The following is a 23,456-nucleotide window of genomic DNA, read 5'->3' as shown; positions in this document are numbered from 1 at the left end:
ATATATGTGTGTATATGTGTATATATATATATGTATATGTATTTAAAAAAAAACAAAAAAAAACATTAAATTTTCGAATTTTCGAAATCGAATGAACAATACTGAGCTCTCCTGAGAAAAAAAAAAGAAGAAAAAAAAAAAAAAAGACTGCCCACAATAAAAGGCCACTGTGAAAACAAAAGTGCAGCTTTCAGAGTGGCGTTTTGTTGTGGGCAGTCTAAGGCACACCTGTGCACTAATCATGGTGTCTAATCAGCACCTTGATATGTTTCACCTGTGAGGTGGGATGGATTATTTCTGCAAAGGAGACGTGCTCATTATCACAGATTTAGACTGGTTTGTGATCAATATTTGAGGGAAATGCTGATATTGTCAATATATTGTGATAATAGTGATCATCAAACACAGTAAGCATGAATTATGATCATTTCATGTTTTCATTTTTTTATTTGAATCCAGACATGAAAGTGGGCGAAATGAAACAACAGAAATGAAGTAATAAATGTTAAATGACCCAAATAAACAACTCTAATACGGATTATTGTCGCTGCTATGTGAAAAACACTTGTGTCCATTTTTGTCCTTTTTTTGGGGGGGATGAAACTGAATGCAGACATCCAAAAAACGTAAAAATTGGGGGAGAAATAAATGGACGTTTTCCCACAGCAGCGACGATATGTGCACTGAGACTACACAGCGGGCGGGCACATGATTCCTTTTCTATGGCACGTATGTTTAAAGGGCAACAATGAACACACTTGGAAGTTCCACTCCGGTCTGGGAGGGAAAACAAGAGGGAGCAACAGCAAGACAGCAAAACCTTAGAAGTGCATTGGAATGTCGACCACAACACAAAGCCATTGGACAAAAATCACTAAACCACTTAAGCTTCACTGGAAAAACTGAACGTCATCTTGTCATTATCTGATACATGAATGAAGGCATCGGCCACTTCCGGAAATCATCCTTGCAGTTATAATATTACAATAAAGTCCATTTATCATCATTTTATGGTATGTCTTGTGTTTGAGTATTTAAAAAAAAAAAAGAAAGAAAAATACCTGTCTTGTGGTATTATTTTCAAAGGGAATCTAAATATCTTTGCAATACCCGCAACAATATTTCAACCCTTAGCGCAGCCAAGAAAGTCAGATATCAAAACAGCAACAATACGGCACAGTCTGCAAAAAACACTTTCGATTGTCTTTCACAGTGATAAATATGACTATGTTTCAAATATATCTTTATTTAACATAAAAATACAATTATTTACATTTTTGCTTCTATCTAATATATTTGAAAGATGCTTTACATATTGAGTAATAAAATACTTCAGTCTAGTGCTTTGATGAAAAGTTTACGTGCTGCTGCATTCAAGCCAGGCCAGGCCAAGTTTCTCGGCGCACGACAGGAAACCTGTGGCAGGTTGAAATGCAACATTTTCATTTGATCCTTGCAAAATGCAATCAATGAATTGACGTCGCCCAATCCTAATAATCGGCTACGGTTCAGCGCAAGTAAGCATGTTGTAGCAAGTGCAACTGTGGACTTCATTACGTCATCAGTTCCAAAGCAGCTGGGAACAAACGGTACCATTTAAGAGCTGAGAAACACCAACAGTTGATGAGTCACCACGTTCAAAACAACTTGTTGCGTGTTGACACAACCGTTACAAGCACACAACAAAGCAACAACAACAAAAAATGTATGGCACTTCTTTACATGATAGAGGAAAATTGCAATGAAAATTGCCAGGACAATATGAACAAAATGAAATCAATCACTATTGTTGCTATGCACACACAAACAAATGCTATTGGACAGTTTGACCAGATTTTCACAATTAAAAACCGGGACACTACAGTTTTGCTGAAAATCAAATATACAATAAATTCTCACCAGGAACTATAACAAATTTAATTGCTAGTCAATCTGGTTGTCACTCCCAGCAGCCATTTTCAGCGAAGCAACCCCTTCGCTCCCGCCAGTTTTACTGGATTTTGACCCACAGAATATTGTTTTCTATTGCTATAAAAAAGAAAAATTGATATTTAACATTAATTTGTGCGAATACTGTAAGTAAGGTGGAATCAGACGATACGAATTACGGGATCTGAAAAATACGGGAAGTTTGAACGGTGTAAATCGGAAGTATTATGTGGGGGTTGTTACACGGCAAAAAAGTGTTCAGATTAAAAATCCCAATAGCATATGTGGGAATGCTAAAAAGCACATTTAAAAGTAGTTGCAAACAGACTTAATGAGATTTCAAAGCAAAGTAAAGAAATATAAAATGACTTACTAAAATCCCTAAAAGAGTTTACAGTGGATGAACAAGATTTTCCAAAACCCGATTTTAAAATACTTTGAAAGACATTGACCATAGCTATGGGAAAAGACCATAGTTTTTCAATTACTTGGTATGTTTTGAATCTTTATTCATTTATGTTATTCACTCACCAAAAGAGACTTTTGATGGTGATTTTGGGGTGTGGCGTATTATACATGAGTGCGTTTTATTCGCAGGATTTTTACGGTATATATTTTCCACTTTTTTAACCATGGAAAAATTTGACTGCTTTTTAGCTTTGATAGTTTGATATCATGGGGGTCTACTGGTTGACAAGTTTGCCTTCCAAGTCAGAGGTTTGGGTTCGAGTCTCGGTTCCTGCCTTCCATTGTGGACTTTGTTTGGTCTCCCCGTGCTTTTGTGGGTTTTCTACCACACATGGTAAAAACATGCATGTTATCTCCATGTTAGCATTAATTGTCCATAGCTCTGTGAATGCTTGTTTGTCAAAATGTGCCCTGCGATTGGCAAGCAGTCAGCCGAACAAGCACTAAGGAAATTGGATGCATGGATGGATATTGTCTGGCGCTGATGAAAATTTAATGGCATATTGAATGTGTGCAGGCCCCTGGTTCTCATGTCTAAGATTTGGTTCATAAGTCAATAATTTCACTGCTCACACTGGCAGAGTCGTCATGTCGGCTGACTTCCAGGTAACTGGGCGAACCGACGGGCCTCGTCGCTCGCCCCCGCCCCCGCTCGCAGTCTGGTGTGATGAAAGGTCGCGTGTCATCCACTCCGTCCTCCTCCAGATGTCCCATTGATGTTCTCATGGGGTGAAGTGACACGGGGCAGGACACGGAGGAGGGGACGTTTCCCACCTCATTCCCGGCCCACCTGTGTCCCTGGTGGGACGGTGTCGGTGGAGCAGTCACCTGCCTGCTAGGCACACTGCTGAGAATGCTGCCCCCCAGAGGCATGGAGGACTCTGTCGGAGCCTCGCTGCTCTCAGAAAACTGAGGGTCACTGTTCCTACGCAGCCAGAGTCCCGGACTGACTCCGGATCCAGGGGAGGGAGATTGCGAAGTTTGGTTAAAAGGATGAAACAAGCTGCCCCCTTCGAAAAGGTGTTCTCGGTGCAGAGCTTCATCGATACTGCGAGTGAGGTTGATGGGAGACGGGGGCCGAAGATCAAACTCACACATAGAGAGAGAGGTGTCATTAACTGGCTCCAGACTTCCACTGACTGAGCGCTTTGGAGTCAGTCCGAGTGCCTGCAGTCTCAGCAGGGAGCCTGCGGAGCCATCGGACACGCCGCGTTCTGCAGAGCGCCCCCTGTGGTTACGAACTCGGTTGCTATCTTTGACGCACTGTTGTTGGGCAGCTGCTTGATCTTGATTGTGGTTCCTGATGAGAGTCTTTGTGATGTCGACTCCGGAACGTTCTTGGCCAGCCCAATTGTTGGGCACCTCTGCTTGACCTCCTGCTCCAACACCGTTCCTATCAGACTTTCTGCAAGGTTTCCCCGTCAGACTCTGGACTATCTTGGACCAGCACGTGTGTCTATGAGAGGAGCCTGCAGAATGGCCAGGGGACGGCATGTCTCCCATTGTTCTTCCATCTCTTGCTGCCCCCTCGTCTCTTCCTCTGCAACACTGAGGCCTCCAGAAGACCCACGAAGACAAGATAAGGAGGCATAATCCCCAGGCCAACTCCAGAAGTCGGGCCCAGAAATGAACCAGCCACCAGCCCCAGTTGAAGCTCATCCAGTCCCCAAGAAGTCCATAGAGCCAAAGGGTAGCATGAAGATGTAGTCCACAGCACAGCGCTCCAACAACCGCACAAACTGCCAGCACCTTTCCCAGAATCATCCCTTCTCTCCTGCTCCCCGTCCAAGCCTTTCTCCTGTTCTCTTCGGCGACTCCGGGGTGAGAAATGGGAGGGCAACGTATTCGCGGAAAGACGTAGAAGAGGAATCCCAGACAGAGACCCAGACCCCAGCACAGGGAGAGAACCTGCAGGGTGACGGGAACCACTGGCGACAGGGCTGGTGAAAGCAGATCTGCTGCCAGCAGCAGAGTGCACTGCAGCACCGCCAACACGGCCACCAGCGGAGGACGCTCCAACGTTGACGGCAAAATAGTCACACCGGCAACCCTCAAGGCCAGCAGGGCCAAGGCAGCCTGCGCCCACACCAGCAAATGTAGCGGCAAGTTGTAAATGGCCGCAACTGCCGAACGAGGGAGGATTTTCTGTGTCCCGTAGGGATCAATCAGAAAGAGAGATGCCCTAAGTCCGCCGACGAGAAACAACAGGGCGTTAGCCAGGGCCAGAGCCCCCCGATGAGGACAGTTTGAACCTGGGGACAAGATGAGCCCGAGAGCAGACCCGGCCAGCAAAAGCAAAAAAAGGCTTGCTGATCCGTAGACATGAAGCTCCCATGCAAATGTCAGATTCCTACTCAGGTCCCCCCAGTAGATCAGGCTTCCATTTGGGGAGGACTCAGCGCTGGGAGAAGGGGACGACTTAGAAGCTTGATGAGGATCCGCTAACAAAATGGAGGAATTCTTCGGATCAGTCAAGCTTGTGTGGGTGACTGGTGCCACGCTGGTAGTCAGGAATGACGCTTTAGCTGGAAATAATAAGAAAAAAAAGAACATTAAATACATATTTCAAAATTATCATATGCATGAATTGGTGGTGACTCGAACTGAGATGCGAATTAGCCGGTAAACACGAATGCCCGATCCGAATATTTTGATTCGAGTGAGAATGAATCATAGCATATTGTTGTGTGTGCTCGTGTCATTCTTTGGAATGTTTGAGTGGCAACACGCGTGACATATGTCTGTACAGTATGTAAGCAGTGTACGGCATCGTGTGACGCAAGCTGTTCGAGAGTGACACCGACCCGAAGTGTTTGCGCATGTACAGGAATGTTGAGCCAGATAATGAGCTAATAAAACTGCAATCAGTCAATAAAGCCCATCTAGGCGGTGTATCAACACAACTCTGCTGTTGGCCTTTGACGCCGTCCCAGCACGAAAGGAGTTTGCAAACTTAGACACTGGACCGGAGAGACAAACCCTCCTTGGTTAGCTTAGCGCTAGCTAGCTGATGCGACGAACACGGCTACATTTTAAAACTTTACCAAAAGTGTACGGAGATGATTGGCAGGAGTTAAAGAAAGTTATTTTAAGTTATCTAAAAGGAAAAGCGTTGACTGGTTGTGCTAGAACATCGGCCGCATATGTACACTTCAATATGTTCCCAGAAAAGTGAATATTTTCGTTTTGTTTTGTTTTTTACTATAACATGTTTTTACAACAAAAGTACAATTAGTAACCTATTCAAATGGATTCAGTGGTTAAATGGTAAACACATATGCAAACGCTCATTTGGTGTATGAGTCCAGACATTATCTTAAACATATATAGGAAGTATAATTATATTTACAACATCTTTATTTAAGGATATGAAAGTTGACTTTGTTGCTGTCTTTCTGATGTTGTATTATCAGGTTGCTATCAGACACTTCCAAGCAGAAGCCATCCTGGCTGTATTCGAACGGCTGTAGGGAATCCGAATCCTAAAACTCTAAGAGGAAATATCTGAGATGTGATGCTGAAGCCACCAGAGGGCTGTAGTTCACCGTCAGTGTAACAACCAAAGACCATCTGGTCCAATCCAGTCCTATTATACGGCTAGCTTGTTATGCAGCTAATCACCTGAGGACTAAATATGATTTCTACAAAGGAAGATAACCAAGTAATCTAATCAAACCTCTAAAGTATAATTGTGAGCATCATGATGTAACCCACAGCACTGTAAACGCCTCCTACATGAGGTCCAATAATACCACTTGACAGGGTCGAGAGAACAAATTTGAGCCACTGCAGGAACTACTGGGATATTACAGTCGAGTCATTCCATATATAATTCAACTACAATGACAAAACATCAGATATGTAATCTCAGATATGATGATATTATGATAATAATGTTCATTAACATAGCATGACAATCATGTTCATTAAAGTAGTAATTGCGAGGCTTAATTAGTTGAGTTACGTAATTAATAAGGTCAACATGTTGCATAATGCCATAGAGCATTTCAGTGTACCTAAGAACACAGCAACATCCAACCGGATTATACAGTATAGTACGTCTTAATCTTTCGTAATCATATTTGAACACATACCACTTCATTTTTTTTTGTTCCAGCTCTGGGAACACACAATAGGGTTGCCCATTGACAGACGACTATTTAAAAGACAACAGATGTGCAACGTCACAGAGTAATTTATAGAGATGTAAGCCTCAACATTTTTTTGATCTTGATGGATGGCCGCACAAATACGTTGAACAGTAACTTCTTAATTTGGCTAATTGGAGCACTGACCATCCTAACGAGTCATTGTTGACTTCCAACCACTTCTTCTTGTTACTTGCACGCTTTTAGGCACACGTCTTCGTTGATGTCATACTATTTTGACTTCCTTCCTTCAGCCTATTTTTTTTTTCTACAGGGGTGGGATCTGGACACATTCCACAATGCACAATGCTTAACGTACCTCAACCCTGGAGTCTTCCCCGAAGCACATGCGCCGTTGTAGTGTACCGGACGCACACATGTGGCAATGAACTAATACAAAATGCTGAAAGATGTTTAATGTAGAGTCAATGCCATTGCCATGTTGTTCCCTAACAATCGGCCCATGTGTCACACTTTCCCCTTTCCCTGGTTCAGTTTTCAGTCCATCTGCTTTTCATTACCAACTCTGAATTTCTATAGCTTATTCCTTTACCACACATTCACCCAACCCATTGCTTCTGTATTCCCAATAGTCCCCCCCCCCCCCCCCCCCGAACTGACTTTCCTCTTGTATGATTGTTTGCCAGGGATTCCAGTTATTTCCCTCTCTTGCATCCCACCCTGCTGCCTCCTGCATACTTTCTCCCATCTGGGTCGACCTCACTATGCTTTTCATATCCTTTGAAGCTTTTTTCTTGGCCATCACAAAACAAGGTTATTCTAGTTAACTAAAACTAATGAAAACTACAATTCCAAAAAACATGTTTGTTAACAAAATAAAAAATTAAAAAAAAATGCTTTTTAAAAAGCTAAGACTAACTGAAACTACTACTTTTTTTAAAACAAAACTCAAAGCGAAATCAGAACTAGTTTTAATGAAACTTCCAAAACTATAATAACCTTGTCTCGAAACTGATTTGTATGAAAATAGCAGAAAATCTGTGTGGATTGCTTGGAGTGCATTCTTCAAGTACCTGTCGGTGATGGTTGTAACGTTGTCCTTGTTGTGTTTCTCTCCAAATGTGCACTTTTGCTGGGTTTCTTTGTTGCTTTGGTTGGCGTTTTCGGATTCAACTCGGTAGTTGCAAGCAGACTAGCCGTGGTTGTTGTAGCTACTTTCTCTGTAATGATCTTTGAAAGTGAAATCTTCTTGGTTCGATTGGTAACTGGCTGACTGGGAGTCTGTGGTTGTTTTCCAGTGGAGGCGACTGTGGTGGCGACGGAGGGTCTGTTTAAAGTCACTGCAGCCGCGGACTCACTTTTTCTGTCACTGGGAAGTATCGAATCACCTGAGAATTGTCAGAAAAATACACAATTGAGAAGTTCAAGTGCTGATATTAACATACTGTAATTTCCAGACTATAAGCCGCTACATTTTTCACTTGCTTGCGGCTTATCCATCAGGCCACAAGGGGGCGCACTCTAAAGAAAGTGCAAGAGCGTCCGGCAGAGCAAAACAAACCCAACAAAGTGAGCCCAAATGGGGTAGATGCCACGGACTTCTGACTTCCGGGTTTCACGCATCAGCGTCCTTTCCGATCACTGATGGCCACGTTCCAACACTCGCACCCCCACCCCCGCGCACCCCAACCGCATCTCAACTCCCTGAAATGCTTTGTACAACTGAGACGGACACACTCGCACCCGTCGACAAGAACGAGCAATCGAAGGGCACAAAGGCGGAAGCGGAAGAACTGGGACGCGGCCCACACGTTGCAAACAGGAAACGGAAACAAAGCCAACCAGGAAGTCGGAAGTCCCGCCTCCTCCGTGGCATATAGCCCATACAGTAGGAGAGACAGAACATCATTATGGAAAAGAAACAGAGAAGTGCATATGATGCTGCATTTAAATTAAAGGCAATCATTCTGGCACTGACGAAGAGGAGGAGGAGTTTTGGGGTTTTGAGAGCGAAAACAAAGAAGAGAGAGTCGCCGACGAGGCCTTTCTGGGCCTGTTTGTTTCCAACACTGAAGAAGAGGACAATGGCACGAGAATTTGCGGTAATGACGGACGTTTCTGCAATAGTAGGCTGGTTATTTTTGTTACAGTAATGTATTGTTGTACAGCCGTGTTATTAATGCACCTTTACTGCCGTGTTACAGGCTAGCACTTTTAAATTTCATTTAGCCATTTGACGTTATTGCCTCGTCAAGCGCTGTAAGTTTTGTTCTGTTGTTATACAGGAAGTCCTCGATTTACGTCATATGCGACCTACGTCGTTTCGACTTCATGGCGCCCGTGCCTCGTCCGTAGCACCTCCTTCTTCGTTAATTTCCCACAGTAATCAGGCCATTTTAAAGTTGTGTTGTTGTGACCTTCAGCAACGGACGTCCATCAGCAGGTCGGCTCGCCATCAGGCGCGTCACATTTCCGTGTTTATAGCTCCGCTGTGCCGTCCGTTAGCAACGAATGTCCGTGAGTTAACACTAAATATTGGTTCCGGGTCGAGCAAATGTTTTTTTAAAATTATCATCTCATTAGTCATCTCATTAGTCATCTCCGTCCCGAAAATGCCCTCTGTGGTAGCGGGAACCCTTATATGCCGATGCGATAACATTAAAACACCTGCGGGGCTTACAGTCGGGTGCGGCATATACATGGAAGAATTGTTAAAATAAATGTACATAAGTTATCCCATATTTGCTCTTCTAGTATTGCAATTACTATTCTGCAGTGTGACCTATGTTTGAACCATGTGGGTTGGGCTTGTCTGTAAAGAGGGCAGAGCGCGAGAAGCTGCAGTTGCAAAACAGGAACTAAAAGCTAACAAGATAGCGGCTGGAACATTTAGCGGTTAAACTGTAAACTTTAACTAAAATTTTCTGCGCTAAAGAAAAACGTTTGCATTATTGTCTGCACAATAACTAATATCCGGGATGATTGTGACGTTGCTGCTATGTGAGTCCCCAAATCCTTTAGGGCAGCATCGGTTGTGTAGGGAACGCTCAAAAAAAAAAAAAAAAAAGAGGAGGCCCGGCGGAACGTACTCAGAGCGGATAAGAAATTGTAACTAAGCACTTTCCGTTCTCCTCGCGAGTAAAAATTATTTAAATCTCTCATCTTCCTTCCTTATATATTGTTTATTAAATGTTCTAGGTTAATTAAACCTAACAACAATCATGAGTCTTCCCTAAATGTATCTAGCGCGGCTTATAGTCAGGTGTGCCTTATAGTCCGGAAATTACGGTAAATGACTAAACAGAATGGAGTTCCTCACCTGTTAATACAACAGCAGGCGATGTGGCTTGTGATACGGTTTGTGTAGTCAGTACCAACACAGTCGGCGTGTCCACTGATGAATTGTGCACATCAGCTATTTGAGTCTGTGCTTGTGGTTGATACTGTGCCAATTTATCAATCGTCGTTGGCGCAGGAACGAGCAATTCCTCCTTTTCAAGCATCAGTGTTGTACTACCTGATCCGAGTCCCTGCAAATCACTCGCCTCCTTAAGTAGACTGCTCGTCACCGGTTTATCACCGGAGGGTAAACTGAGCACAGATGTCAAAACGTTTCCCTTCTCCAACGTCCCGCTGAGGGGCGGGCTAGTTGAGTCCACCTTAGGTCCGGTAACGCTCGGCCGACTTGTGTTTGTCCCACGGCTACGTGTCTGAGAAGAAAGGGTTGACGTAGTCGAGGCAGCCGAGTGTATTCTTGGCCCCTGCTGCGCTGCATTTGTTGTTGTCAGCCGATCCCGCGTTGTAACCTTAGCTGGCACGGCGCTGCGCCAGCCGGGAGGCAAAGAGGGCCAGTTTCCATCCGTCTGCTTGGTGGCGTGAGAGTCTTTAGGAATATCCAGAGGAGAGAAGGAGGGCGACGTGCCAATGATGACCCGAGCGTCGGATGAATGGAGGGAGGAGATGAGGAAGCTTACTAAAAGGAGTGGCATGGAAGCCATGGCCTGAGTAGTCAGAAGAGCTTCTTGCTGTTACACCATCCTCACACTGCGTTTCTGTTGGTGAAGAAAAAGGACAAACAATTACTACATTTCAGAACCCACTAGAAATTGTTTTAGAATTAGTTATTGTTATACCAGCAATAGTGTTTGGCAGTACTGTGGTTTGCTTGAGTTCAGGAATTTTTTAATGGTCACATGTGATTAAAGTCATTGACTAGTCACTGATGATGTCATTGCTACTACGCTAACTGCGCTAACTCGGAATTGAATTCAAAATTACAAGTCAAGAAGTCAATCCCCCAAAAATGTCTTGTCTTGACGATGATATGTTCTATGCAGCCTCACTAGTCTAAATACTGTATTCTGGTTAATATTGCGTTAGTGGAATATGAGTTAAGCAGCAAAATACAGCCGTTATTGTCCATCTCAGAGGGCGGCCATTTTGCCACTTGCTGTCGATGGAAGATGATATCACAGTTACTCGGGGCTTAGGCAACAACCAATCACAGCTCACCTGTTTTCTGAAACTGTTTTCTGAGCGACGGCCAATCACAGCTCCGCTTCAGAAACGGCTGTGATGTCATCTTCAGTCGACAGCAAGTGAGATGGATAAAAACGGCTGGATTTTGCTGCATAACTCATATCCCACAATTGTAACATTAATCAGAATGTCATGTTTAGACTATTGAGGTCACATATAACATATTAATGTCAAGAAATGTTAAAGGTTGATTCCCCTTCAAATGTTTGTATGAAAGAAAAAATAAATCAATTCGAAATCAAAAGCTGACTCAGAGGTCACGTCATGGTCAGGTCAGTGAAACTCCCGTTGGGACTTTTGCAGTCTGGCACGTCACCAGCAGTCATAGAGGGATGTGTCAAGTGTATGCTTTCACAATACACAGCAAGTAGAAACAAACACAAAAGGAGGCAGTTGGTTCCCTAGAAACAGCCTTTTCCCAGAAGTGTCCAAATTTGCACAAAAGGCACAAAAGTTCACCGCTTTTTAATTCACATTTTTGAAATCTATTGATGCTATATCTTTATGTTAATGGTATGACATGCAATAAAGGATATATTAGTAGTAGGGATAGACCGATTACGGGGGCCGATATTCAGCATTCAGCGGACGATAATAGATACATTAAAAAAAAACAATAATTATCGTGTATTTACATTTTCAGAGATGCTGCTGACTGTACCTGGGAACTCTGCACCTTCTGTTTTTGTTTTATTAACTCTTTGACTGCCAGACGTTTTCAGAAAAGGGATGCCGTGGGTGCCAGCCGATTTTAATCATTTTGACTGATCTTTCGAGGTCCATAGAAAATTATGTGTTTGGACTATGGAAACACACATACTACCAAATGAAAGATTGGACTCTCATCTTTCATCAGAAAAAAAAGTTTGTTTCTACATTATTCCGTTTTTCAGTAATCAACAATAGAAAATAGTTAGTTTCACCTCTGTTTTGAAACAAACGTCTTTTAACGTCTTTGGCACTCCTCCATAGGATTTTACTAAACGTTATTTAACGTTTTTGGCAGTCAAAGAGTTAAATTAAAACTAAGTAAAATTTTAATACTTGAGATATTTTAAAATTTAGTAAAACTTTATTTACTGTAGAAAACAATAGCAAGCTATTTGCTTAAAGTTTTATTTATTTATTTAACTTTTGACGGCATGCTACTGCCCGTAGGAGATCCCTGAACTTTTTGTTAGATTTTTAAAACACGTATGTCTATTGACTAAGATTTTTTTTTTTTTAACTCCAATATTTTACGAACCCCAAAAGTTGCTCAATGAACATTTTAGGGCTGGATAATTTTGATGCCAATATTTTTCCTTTTAGTGAAAATGAATATCGGCGTCCTTAACTACTACCAATCGCTATCGGTCTATCTCTAATTAGTAATCTGAGTGGTCAGTTTGGCATATTTCATCAAGTATTTGGATAGAAAATGTGTTCAAAGCAGTGAAATGCAGTCTATTAAGAGCCCACTGACACAAAGTAACATCTCAAGTGTCAAGGATTACACAATTCTCAAGTACCAAACAGGTAGCAGCTGCCCTGCCCTCTTCCCCAAAACTCATTTCTGCCTATTTTAGCACATGGCTTACTTACGTAAACCTTCCTTGTTCACACTGGCCTCGCTCTATCAGTGACTCACAATGGCAGAAACCCCCCAAGGGTGCAGTCAAGACCGTGCTGAACCTTCAGCGTGAAACTTTATGAGCAGAAATCACTGCATCCAGTGGGCGTGGGTTTGTGAGTGTGTGCGTGCGTGCGTGCGTGCGTGTAGACCTGCGGGAGGACTCATTCTATAGCCAATGACTCACCTCGGCTTCATTCACAGCTGTGACGACTCACTTGCATCTTTCACTCTCATGAGCTCGTTTCATTTTTTTTCATTTTTTTTTTAGTATTCCATATTTGGAAAAAAAAATGTCAGCTCTCCCACAGTCACCAAGCGAGAAATCACAGCCAGCGGTCAGAAATTCACAATCGTACAATCACCCATGCAGAGAAATACAGCATAGAAGTGAAACGAGTCGACCATCAGCGCAGAAATATAAGTATGCCGCATAACAGTAGCCTCTGTGTTTATTTTGCTTCCTGTCTCGGTCACTTCTACTTTCAGGCTTATTGGCTGGTGTCCAGTTCAACTCCCTTCCTCTCCTCTTTTCCGTTTCTCTTCCATTTAACCTGAATAATTCCTGCACGCATTGGGCCGGTGAAGACGGAGAGGCAGAAACATGCCCTTTTAGTGGAGTTGTTTTTCCAGGACAGGGTGGATAGGCGGGCGAAGCAGCAATGTAATAGCAAAGAAGGTGGAGAAGGCAGAATGATGAGATGAAGCTGACAGTGGAGGCGACCGCGGGCGAGTGGAGGGACAAAATCCTAACAAGAGGAGAACAAGGAAAGGTTTAAATTTAGAGCAGAAAAGGCAGGCTGGTTAATATAAAATGACAACGAAAGTGCCATTAGGAAACTACAATATAAAATCGGGGTTGCAGATATCTAATCTACACTTTTTTTTAAAACTGATTATCTAGTTGATTAATCAGATAAAAAATTCTTTTTTGCTCTTGAAGTGGAATTTCAGTAAAAAAAAGTACAATATGTTCTATGCAGCATCACTAGTCTAAAAACAACATTCTGATTAATATTGTGTTTTTATCCATCTCAGGGGACGGCCATTTTGCCACTTGCTATCGATTGAAAATGACATCACAGTGCCTAAGGGCTCAACTTGCGAACGTCACATGACCAAACCCAGAAAACAGGTGAGCCATGATTGATCGTTAGCTGAGCCCTTATGCTACGTTCAGACCGAAGCGAAATTATCGCGACGCTACGCTGGTCTCGCGCGTGTTTGTCCGCGGAGCTCTCAATGGAATTTGTTTCGCTCAGCGCCGCAACGGAGGAAGAGGAGGGAGTGCCGCTTCGGTAGGTGGTGCTAACTTTAGCGTAGCATTGCTAGCTTGCTTCACATTTCGATAATTAACAAGATAAGCCAGATAAGCCGACCTCCACGCTTCTTCTTCAAATCTCCTTTTTGGTCCGGTCCCGGTACACGTAGCTCGCCATGTCGTATAGTTCCGGGTGCCTGCAAACCAAGCTATCCTCTATGCTACACATTCTGCACACAACCGCTTCTTGTGTTTTGTTTGCTGTGTGACATATTTGGTGACGTGGACTATCGCGACACCGATTGGCTGTCGCTGATGCGATGGCGCCAAAAGTTCAATTCAGCGCCGCCGGAAACTCCTCCCCCACTGTTGGTCTGAACGTAGAATTAGGCACTGCGATGTCATTTTCAGTCAATAGCAAGGAGCAAAATGGCCGCCCCCAACAACATCGCAAGCCAGCTGACATACCCAACAATTCTTGTTCACTGGAAAAATAAACAAACTCTGAATATCGACCAATGGTCTAACCTCCTCATAAATCACATTTTAATGGAAAAAATATCTGCCTCAAATAAAAACCAAATATCAAAATTTATAGAAACATGGTCTACGTATATAGAATTTTTTAACCTAATTCCGGTTACTTAATTCTGTCTGTTAGCGAGAGCCACTACATCGTGATAACTTACATTGATGTTTCTGCATCTGGCAATTTATTATTATATTATATTATTAGTATGGGATTTTTTTTTAATGGGCTTTAGGTGAACTGATGAATACACACACGCTCGCACGCACGCACGCACACACACACACACACGCACATACACATACTCACCCACATACAAAAAAAAGGGTATATATATATATATATATATATATATGTGTGTATATGTGTATATATATATATGTATATGTATTTTAAAAAAAAAACAAAAAAAAAACATTTATTAATTTCTTTTTAATTGATTTGTTGGATTTTTAAAAAAAAAAAAAAAAAAAAAAAGGAGAGCAATGATGATGTCAAATCGAATGAACAATACTGAGCTCTCCTGTAAAAAAAAAAAAAAGAATTAGGCACTGCGATGTCATTTTCAGTCAATAGCAAGGAGCAAAATGGCCGCCCCCAACAACATCGCAAGCCAGCTGACATACCCAAAGTGTGGTTAGCGGCTCGTGCATTGATGAAGAAGATCGGTGGTTGAGAAGTGCACAATACGTGACCATCAACACGTGATAGGCAGGGCAGAATGTGCTTCAGTTGGGTGCGAAGACAGGCTCACACACGAGAAGGGCTCTTTTCCTGATCGGTTTTGAGGGACCCATTGTGGTTGCCGTCCTCCTCGCCTCTCCGCACAGAGGGAGCGGAATTAAAAATAAAGCCCCGGGTAGTGATGGATAGTCTGACGATTAAAAAAAAAATTATATATATTTTTTGTACAATCACAAGTTACGCAAACTCGCTGAAGTTAGTCTTCAGTGATCGCTAACAGTTAGCAGCTCTGCATTTTGGCGCGTAAACACCCGTTCACAGTTTTGCGTTGGACTGTGTTTGATTGAGGCACAAAATGTAAATTTTGACTCACGAAATGCGATGCGAGACCGCTTATTCGGAGCCTTGCTATTTAAAATTAGCTAACGTGGTTAGCTTGAGTTGGCAGCTGTGCCACCATTGTGGCAACTTATTTCTACATGGAGTGGTGCGTGGCTCTGCCGTAACGTCAGTTGCTGTGGAAAAATGGTCGAAGCAAAGATTTTGCTTTAACTTTCAATCAATTAATTATTGTAGTCCTTTACAAATGTATTTGGCCAGTATACTCATGGGAAGTGAAAAGGGAGACAATATACTGCAAAGTTGGGAATACTTTTTCCAGTATTTTATATCTGTGGGATTTTTTTCAATCTATGTCCTAGTCTAGGCTCTTTTGTTCTTTTCACATGAAACTTAATCTATCCAAGGAGCTTTCTTACACTACGGTGTCGTCATTCTGAAAAAGGCCCAATAGAGTCCACCTTAACTCCTGATTAATTTATAATTGGGTGGACTTCTATCTATACAGTGTGTGTTGTTACAAAACCAAGATGTTCCATTCCCACTTTCCACTTTGGTGAGGTTTCCATTCAGGTACACGCGGGCTGACAGCCAAACGTAAACAATATCAACATTGAGAAGTGGCTTTTAATAAACACCTCACTGTCTTGTTCCAAAGCACTCCAGCATGCACAATCCTGTGTGTATACAGTACACGAGTGAGACGAATGACTCTCGAAAAGCTTCAGAGAAAGACACACTCGAGGAACTCCTGAATATTTTTGTCTGGATCTGCACGTTGAAATGAAACAAAACTGTACCAGCTCCAATTTGAACCCATTTCATCCCCAAAGAGAGGCAAATCGGACATTCGCTCCCTTTGTGGCAGTCCGTGGGGGGAGAAGGCAGATGGGTGCAGCCAGTCGGAGTATTTTTATCATGTTAGCCCCCTCAGGGGCCAAAGGACGCATCATTCTGCTCATTCACTTGCAGAGGGGTGGGCATGTTGCGGAGATGTCGTCACTCTCCCTTGCACAATATCTTCTTTCTCCAGAACAGGAAATGCTTACGGACAATATGGAATCGTATAGCAGCGAAACACGGAAGATGACACGATTGCCCACTCGATTACATGATTAAGTACCACAACAGGTGCTAATCTCTTAACACAGTATTAATGTCATTTATGCGCTAATATATTAACGTGAACAGTCGGTGTCGGTTAGTTTATATGGAACTGGGCAGACAAGGAGATGGGGTGTGCATGGAAGACTTTGGAGATTTTTTCCCCCCCTTCCTTGCCAGCGTCCAGATGGCCTGGCAGAAAAAAATGTTTCCTTCCAGACTAGTGAAAGTTTCATGGGACACTTTGTTGGGAATTTTTTTTAGCAGAAAGTATCACAAAATACATCTGTTCTATTTGTAGTATAGAAATGACTGTGATCTTGATGGATATTTGCAGCAAATAATGTAATCTGGTGTCAAGAGTTAAAGGAAATGCTACAACATACGCTCCATGAGCCACACAGAAGCAAATCGACGGTATTTTATCCCATGAGGAACATTGTTTCATGCACTAGTGAGCAAATGTCCTAGTGATACCCCTCCTCCAACACTCTATCCAAAACTGAGCATAGCGATGTTTGTTTAGGTGGCAAATCCAGATCCAGAAAATAAAAACTTTGCCACAAATTGGCTTTAGCCTCAGGTGCTAGCTAGCTAGCTTCCTAGCTAGCTCCCATGGTGCTCATTTACCTGCTAGGGAGCTAGCTAGCACCAAGGGCTAAAGTCAAACTGTGGCGAGGATTTTACTTTCTGGACCTGGATTTGTCACCTCTGAAGAGCACAAAGCAGCCTAAAGAAAGACTGGATGAGGGAAATTGTCACCCAAAAGAACCTTAGAGGTGAGATCACAGGTGGTTCATTAAGTTGAATTAGATTTTTGGATGCTTTAATTTGACCTGCTTGACTTTGTTAATCTATTTGAACACATCCACTCGTGTTTGTGTGGGCACTGTTTCACAATTTCGAACCCTAATTTCACTGTCACAGAGTGCCTCTCACCTAAAATGACTCCGCACACTTTATGTTATCAAAATGGCGTTGGGATAAAGTGAAAATCTGAAGGAAGCATCAAAATAATGTAAAGTGAGCGAAATTGGATGAAAGTGGCTGTGTTGGTGTTGAAATATTCCTGCACTCCCCACACCAACGTACTGTATGACATGTTTGCACTGCCTTGTGTAGGTGGACACACGAGGCTGTGAAGCGGAATATGCACTGCGAGAGGTGGGGAAATGGGAGGGCGGCTATGTGCGGTTATCTTGGTATGTGGGGTAGTCGGGGGGAGGTCGCGGGTACGACCGTTAAAAATTCCACACCTTGGAATAACATGTGGATTGCCTACATAATATTCTCCTGCTTCTCCTATATATATATTGTTTTTTTTTTGGGGGGGGGGACAGATTTGGATCTCAAAACACATCTAATAATTCAGTTTATGTTACGCGGTTTCAAATCGAGATAAATAAACGTATGATTGAATCGACTGCAGTGCTGATAGTCAACTAACCCCAAAGCTGCCCGTTGAGCTTTTAAGACAGTCCAAAGCCGGTTAAAGACGCCTCTTTGGCGGCTGGGGGAGGTGTCGAATCGGCTACCTCAGCCGGCAAGGTCGCGCAGTAAGAAGAGAGGAAGAGACTTCACACACAACCAATTGTGGTTGCTTTTTGATCCCCAGCCCAAACGGATGTCCAGCTGTAAAGTGCTGAGCCCTGTGACATCTTTGAGGCCCTCAGATCAAAGGCCAAATGTCATGGAGGATGTGCTGCTCAGTAGCCTCTGATTCCCCTTCAAACACACAAACACAAACTACATAACCTGCAAATATTGACTCATGATGATGATAGCCCTAGAATGTGTTTCCAGAAAACTTCATTGTCTACTAGCCATTATGGCGAGGGAGAGGTGGGGCGAGGTGGGGGTGGCGGCGCCAAATGGTCATCTCTCTCACAATGAACTGCTCCTCTCTATAGTGGCCAAAAAACTAAATAAGTTGAGTTGAACCACAATGACAGTAAAGTACAAGTAGCCATTCTGTGACCACACTCGTGACTCAAAACACTTCTACAGTGGGTCCACGGGTTACAAACTTCATTCATTGCGTGACCCCATTTGTAACTCGAAACGTTTGTAAACCGAGGTAATGTTTGCCATCGAAATGAATGGAAGTGCAATTAATCCGTTCCAGTCACGGACCAATATTATTTTCCTCTTATTTTGATCGTTGTGTATTTATAATTGAATTCTCTGAAATATAGAAAAGGTGAAAACACAATTTATGAGTGTGTTGGAGAGCAGATTGAAACCTATTTTTGGAGAACTGGCCAAAATACTAGTTGCTGTGAATTGAGAGTTGAGTTTGTAACAATCCGTAGTATGGCACCACGCCACATGGTGGCGCCTCTTTGTTTTGTTATGCTGATGGGACTTTTTTTTTCTTTTCGTTTTGCCTTTCAGTGTATTTTTGCCATGGACATGAGCGGTTGTTTACAGAATTGTACGTTTTATTCATGACGCGTGATCACGAGCATCATGTGGACATTCAGCCTATTTTTGCTCCCTACTTGGTTTAAAAAATCATGTGTTCACTGCCACCATACTGTACAGTGCTCATATCTAAAAAAATTTTTATCTCAAGTAAAAAACAAAACAAAATCAGGCGTACATCTGTATCTGAAGGCGCAGTTACTTAGCCTTAGCCTTAGAAAGCTGATTCACATGTTTGCCTTTTTTTGTTATGTTTCTCATCAAGCCCTCACCCAGTCCTTCCCAAAGCCGCACATTCCCACATATGCAATAAGAATGAGTATGTACAGGTGTTCAACTAGTGGCCCCGCATTCCCAGTGACGCACCACAAGTGACCGCGCGAGACAGCTGCTAAAACATGTACAACCACCAAACACTGTCGGGAAAAGACGCTAGCCACATCACACGTCCTCAAGTCAAGCTAAAGTCTCACTCCATTGCAGCTGGAGGCAATAAAAGGTGTTAAGTGAAGTGTTGTGGGGCAAACATTTGCCATTAAAACATTTGGGATGCGTTTGCACGACAATTTCATGCAGGGCTTTTAAAAGCACCGGATTGTGTTTAACGCGAATTGTGCTGCTGATTGTGAATAATGTTTTATTTCTCAATTGTGACATTTTTAAGATTGCGAGTTCTGGCAACAGAGTCTGCCAAAAGATATTGGACTTCACTGCTTGTTTAAAAAGTCTCCAAGGTAAGCCATTATATTGTAGTAAAAAAACAAAAAACACATGCAAGTCAATACTGTACAAAGGCTTCTCTTCTGTCCTCCACTTTACGCAAAAAGCCAATTTATGTGTGAGCAGACTGTAGAAACAATCCGTAAATCTTTGTTGAGCTGCGTTGGAGGAAAGATGAAGCCTTTTTGTCCTGCCAGTGGATCAGGGCGTGTTGTTTTTCTTCTGAATTGAGTTCATCTGGCGGGTTCTGCTTGATGTCCAGTAGCACATTGGCCCAGTTTCCTCTCCAAATATTCCTGACTGGGTGTCACATGTGAAGCCTACGCAATGTTGACACTCGTGTGCGGAAATGACCAAAACTGCCAAAATTAAAAATAAATAAATAAAAATGGGTTGGGGGGGGATCTAAAAAATATATAATTCAAAAATTAAATACAAAAACTAAATAGAAATAGAAATAAAAACAACAAAATATAAATAAATAAGTAACAGTAAAACGAGATTAAAAAAATTAGTATAAAATAATGTGGGAATATATATTAAAATAAATATATAAATAGAATTAAATATCAATCAATAAATCAATCAATCAATACACTCTGCTCTCACATTTATTTATTTCATGCTGCAGACGCAATGTCAGGACGAAACGTTATTCAAATGAGGGGGCGGTCCGAAGCCTGTCTTGGGTTGGAGTCTGCCGTTGCAAACTGCCTTTCACTGGTCGAGCGAGCGGGTCGGCGAACAAGGAAGTCATGGAGAACTCCAGCAATGGACGACTAATCCACTGTCAACGGGTGACAATGGACAAAACAGTCCAGAAAGGCAGTTTGTCCAACCTAAGACACGCTTAAGACCGCCCCCTTATTTAAATAACGTTTCGTCCTGACAGAGCATCTGCAGCATGAAATAAATAAATGTAAGAGCAGAGTGATTTTATTTATTGATATTTAATTCTATTGATATATTTATTTTGTATTTAATTCCCCAAAATTGTTTATATTATATGTATTTTATTTTTTGAATCTATTTTTGTATTTTGAATTATATTTTTATATCCGTTTTTATTTTCACTTGTATTTATTTATTCCTAATTTTGGCAGTTTTGGTCTTTTATAGAAATGTTGCACCGCTCCACTTGCTATCGTTCAAGTGTGACGGCTATTTCTATTCTCTGCGCTGTAATGCGGTTTCAATTTCCTGGCTTATTATTTGGGCTAATTTGGTTCCTCGTTCACTTTAATGAAACCCAAGAAGCTGATGGTTAAAACGGGGAATTGGGACAAGATGTGACAATGAAAACAAACCTCTTTTTGCTCTCAACTAATACATTCTTTGAACTGCTTTACAAGATCCACCCGAGGTCTACTTTCCGTTTTATCGGGCTCTCAGAATAAACTCATACAAAGTCTCTTGGCTGCACGTGGGCCGCGCTACGTTTCACTTCCCAATATTCTGCCCGTTTGACCTGGGATTGGTAGTCAAGTGCATTTCAACAAGCCTCAGCATGACTAAGTTGGAAAACAACACCCTTCTCAAACTGATACAGTATAATAGCATAACGACATAAGCAAAAACTTCATGGTGTGCCGCAAACACAAAATGGCATGCACACCAATTTCCACACTTTCAGAGATATAATAACATTTAATATAGCAAATGAATTCTATTTACTAGATTTTCTCAAACTTTTGAAAAACATTTCCCAATGCCTCTCCTATAATGCAATTACAATCAGTGCCATGTGCCCACCCTGAATGCTAGGGGAATTATTATTAGCTTTGAACATTTTAACGTAAATATTCATGACCTGCTTAATAGAAATGGGAAATGAATAAAAAGAAAGGCTGTGCTCATGCAGGAATGTCACGTTAATGTGACACAGCTTTTTGATTGGCCCAAAGGGGATGTGTCAGTTTTATTGGCATGTGGACCCTAAATCGTGCTCATCTAAATATAGGCTATATTGAGATGAGCACTTGCCCTTTTAAATGATGAAATGATGCAAATTTATTTGACCCCAAGTTAAGGTTTGAGAACATAATTTAGTGGATTAATTGACTGTCAATTGTGTTGAATTAAGCACTTAGTTGAAGCAACGGACTGCACTACTGGCCTCCTACCAGCAGAGGTGGTATTGATGTCTCAAGTAGTATAATATGTTAGGGCTGCACGATAATGGAAAAACATGTGATATGGGTGTTGAATATTGTGATGTCATCTTTATTAGCGAATGAAATGTTTTTTTTTTTTTTTTTTTAATGAGCAGGCTCAATGTATTCTTATCTAATTGACTCATTCACTCCCAGTGACGGCTACAGACGTCAAAAATTCATTTTAACTATTTCTATTAGTTTAACATTTCTCCATTTTTATTAACAAGAGTAGAATGTTTTTATCGTATTAGAACAGATATAAAAATTTGTGATTGGTCGTGGGGTAACTAGTGAAGTCATGCGATTAATTACGATTAAAAATTGTAATTGCCTGACACCCCTAATTTTTGATAATCTTTTCTTTAAAAAAAATGATAAAACATTAAAAAAAAACAAAATATAATTATTTTATTTAAAAAGAAAATATTTTTAAAAATTAGGGGTGTCAGGCAATTAAATATTTTTAATCGTAATTAATCGCATGACTTCACTAGTTAACTCACGATTAATCACAAATTTTATATCTGCTCTAAATGTACAATTTTTTTTTTATATAGGTTTTCATACTCTTGTTAACAAAAGTGGGAAAAAATGTTAAACTAATAGAAATGGTTAAAATGAATTGATGACGTCTATAGCCGTCAATGGCAGTGAATGAGTTAAGTTATATAGTGTTAGTAATGGCCCTAGATATTGGATAGATAAAAACATATACAATTCCATATGAATTTATATTGTGAAGCCGAGAGAGAGAGAGAGAGATTACATTTAGTTTAATTAAAAATATTTTCTACGTTTACCCATGAATGTTTTGCTTTTGCCACTGTGTTAAATAAAAAGAATAATTAATTTAAACTTAAATTTCCCCCATTGCCATCAAGGAAATGTGGTCCATTGCATATCCCTAATATTAATCTGTCTTTAATCAACACCTGAAAAAAATCTATTTAATTGGCTTACACTAAAAATATTATTTGATATTATTACAATTCATGGAAGCCCCCCACTTCTTCCATGCCACCACTTACTAAAAAATACACACAATTGCAAAAATAGGAAATCACTCAGAAGAGCAATTGGTAAAATGTTGCAGTGAGTACAGTAGTCAGAAATGAACTACAGTAGTTATGCGCACGACGTCCGCTTCGTCACATTGGATCACTGCGCAAAAGTGACGCCGCACCGCAGATTCTCCGCAAAAAAATATTTGACGTACCTGCCGGTTGTGGGGCTCCTCTGCGGCACGACACCGCTTAGGAGGTGCAGGCTGCAGGAAAAGGCTCCATAGTCCGCTGATGATTACTGGAGGAAGACGAAGAGGCGCGTTAAATGCTCGGCCCTGCTGCAACCAACCGGCTCGACCGTGAGCTCATGAGGAGGACTGGACTGGGGTGAGAGGGAGAGAGAGGGAGAGAGAGGGAGAGAGGGAGACGCCCCCCCTCCCCCCTCCTCACGCAGAGCGAGCGACCGCTGCATCTCTCTCCATATGTCCAACTCTCTATTGTGCCCCCCCCCCCCCCCCCCTCTCGTAGAAGCAACCCCCCCAGCGGGAGAAGGCGATTGCTCACCATGGAACCCGCAG

The 23,456-nt window shown here is 41.9% G+C and overlaps 1 protein-coding gene across 1 annotated transcript; it reads right to left on the bottom strand.

Moving 5' to 3' along the window:
- Positions 1-418: 418 nt before the first annotated feature.
- LOC144052597 (uncharacterized) lies at positions 419-23,357 on the bottom strand. The gene is made up of 4 exons (XM_077566813.1): positions 23,091-23,357; positions 9,826-10,558; positions 7,580-7,894; positions 419-4,922 (listed from the first exon to the last, which is right to left on the bottom strand). The coding sequence occupies exons 2-4, from the start codon at positions 10,502-10,504 to the stop codon at positions 2,944-2,946; spliced, it is 2,973 nt and encodes a 990-aa protein (XP_077422939.1). The 5' UTR covers positions 10,505-10,558; positions 23,091-23,357; the 3' UTR covers positions 419-2,943.
- Positions 23,358-23,456: the final 99 nt, after the last annotated feature.

The sequence above is a fragment of the Vanacampus margaritifer genome, chromosome 1 (assembly GCF_051991255.1).
Source record: "Vanacampus margaritifer isolate UIUO_Vmar chromosome 1, RoL_Vmar_1.0, whole genome shotgun sequence".
In the NCBI taxonomy this organism is placed as follows: Eukaryota; Metazoa; Chordata; class Actinopteri; order Syngnathiformes; family Syngnathidae; genus Vanacampus; species Vanacampus margaritifer.
The sequence above is the reverse complement of the archived record's forward strand: the minus strand, read 5'-3'. Positions and strand labels throughout refer to the sequence as shown.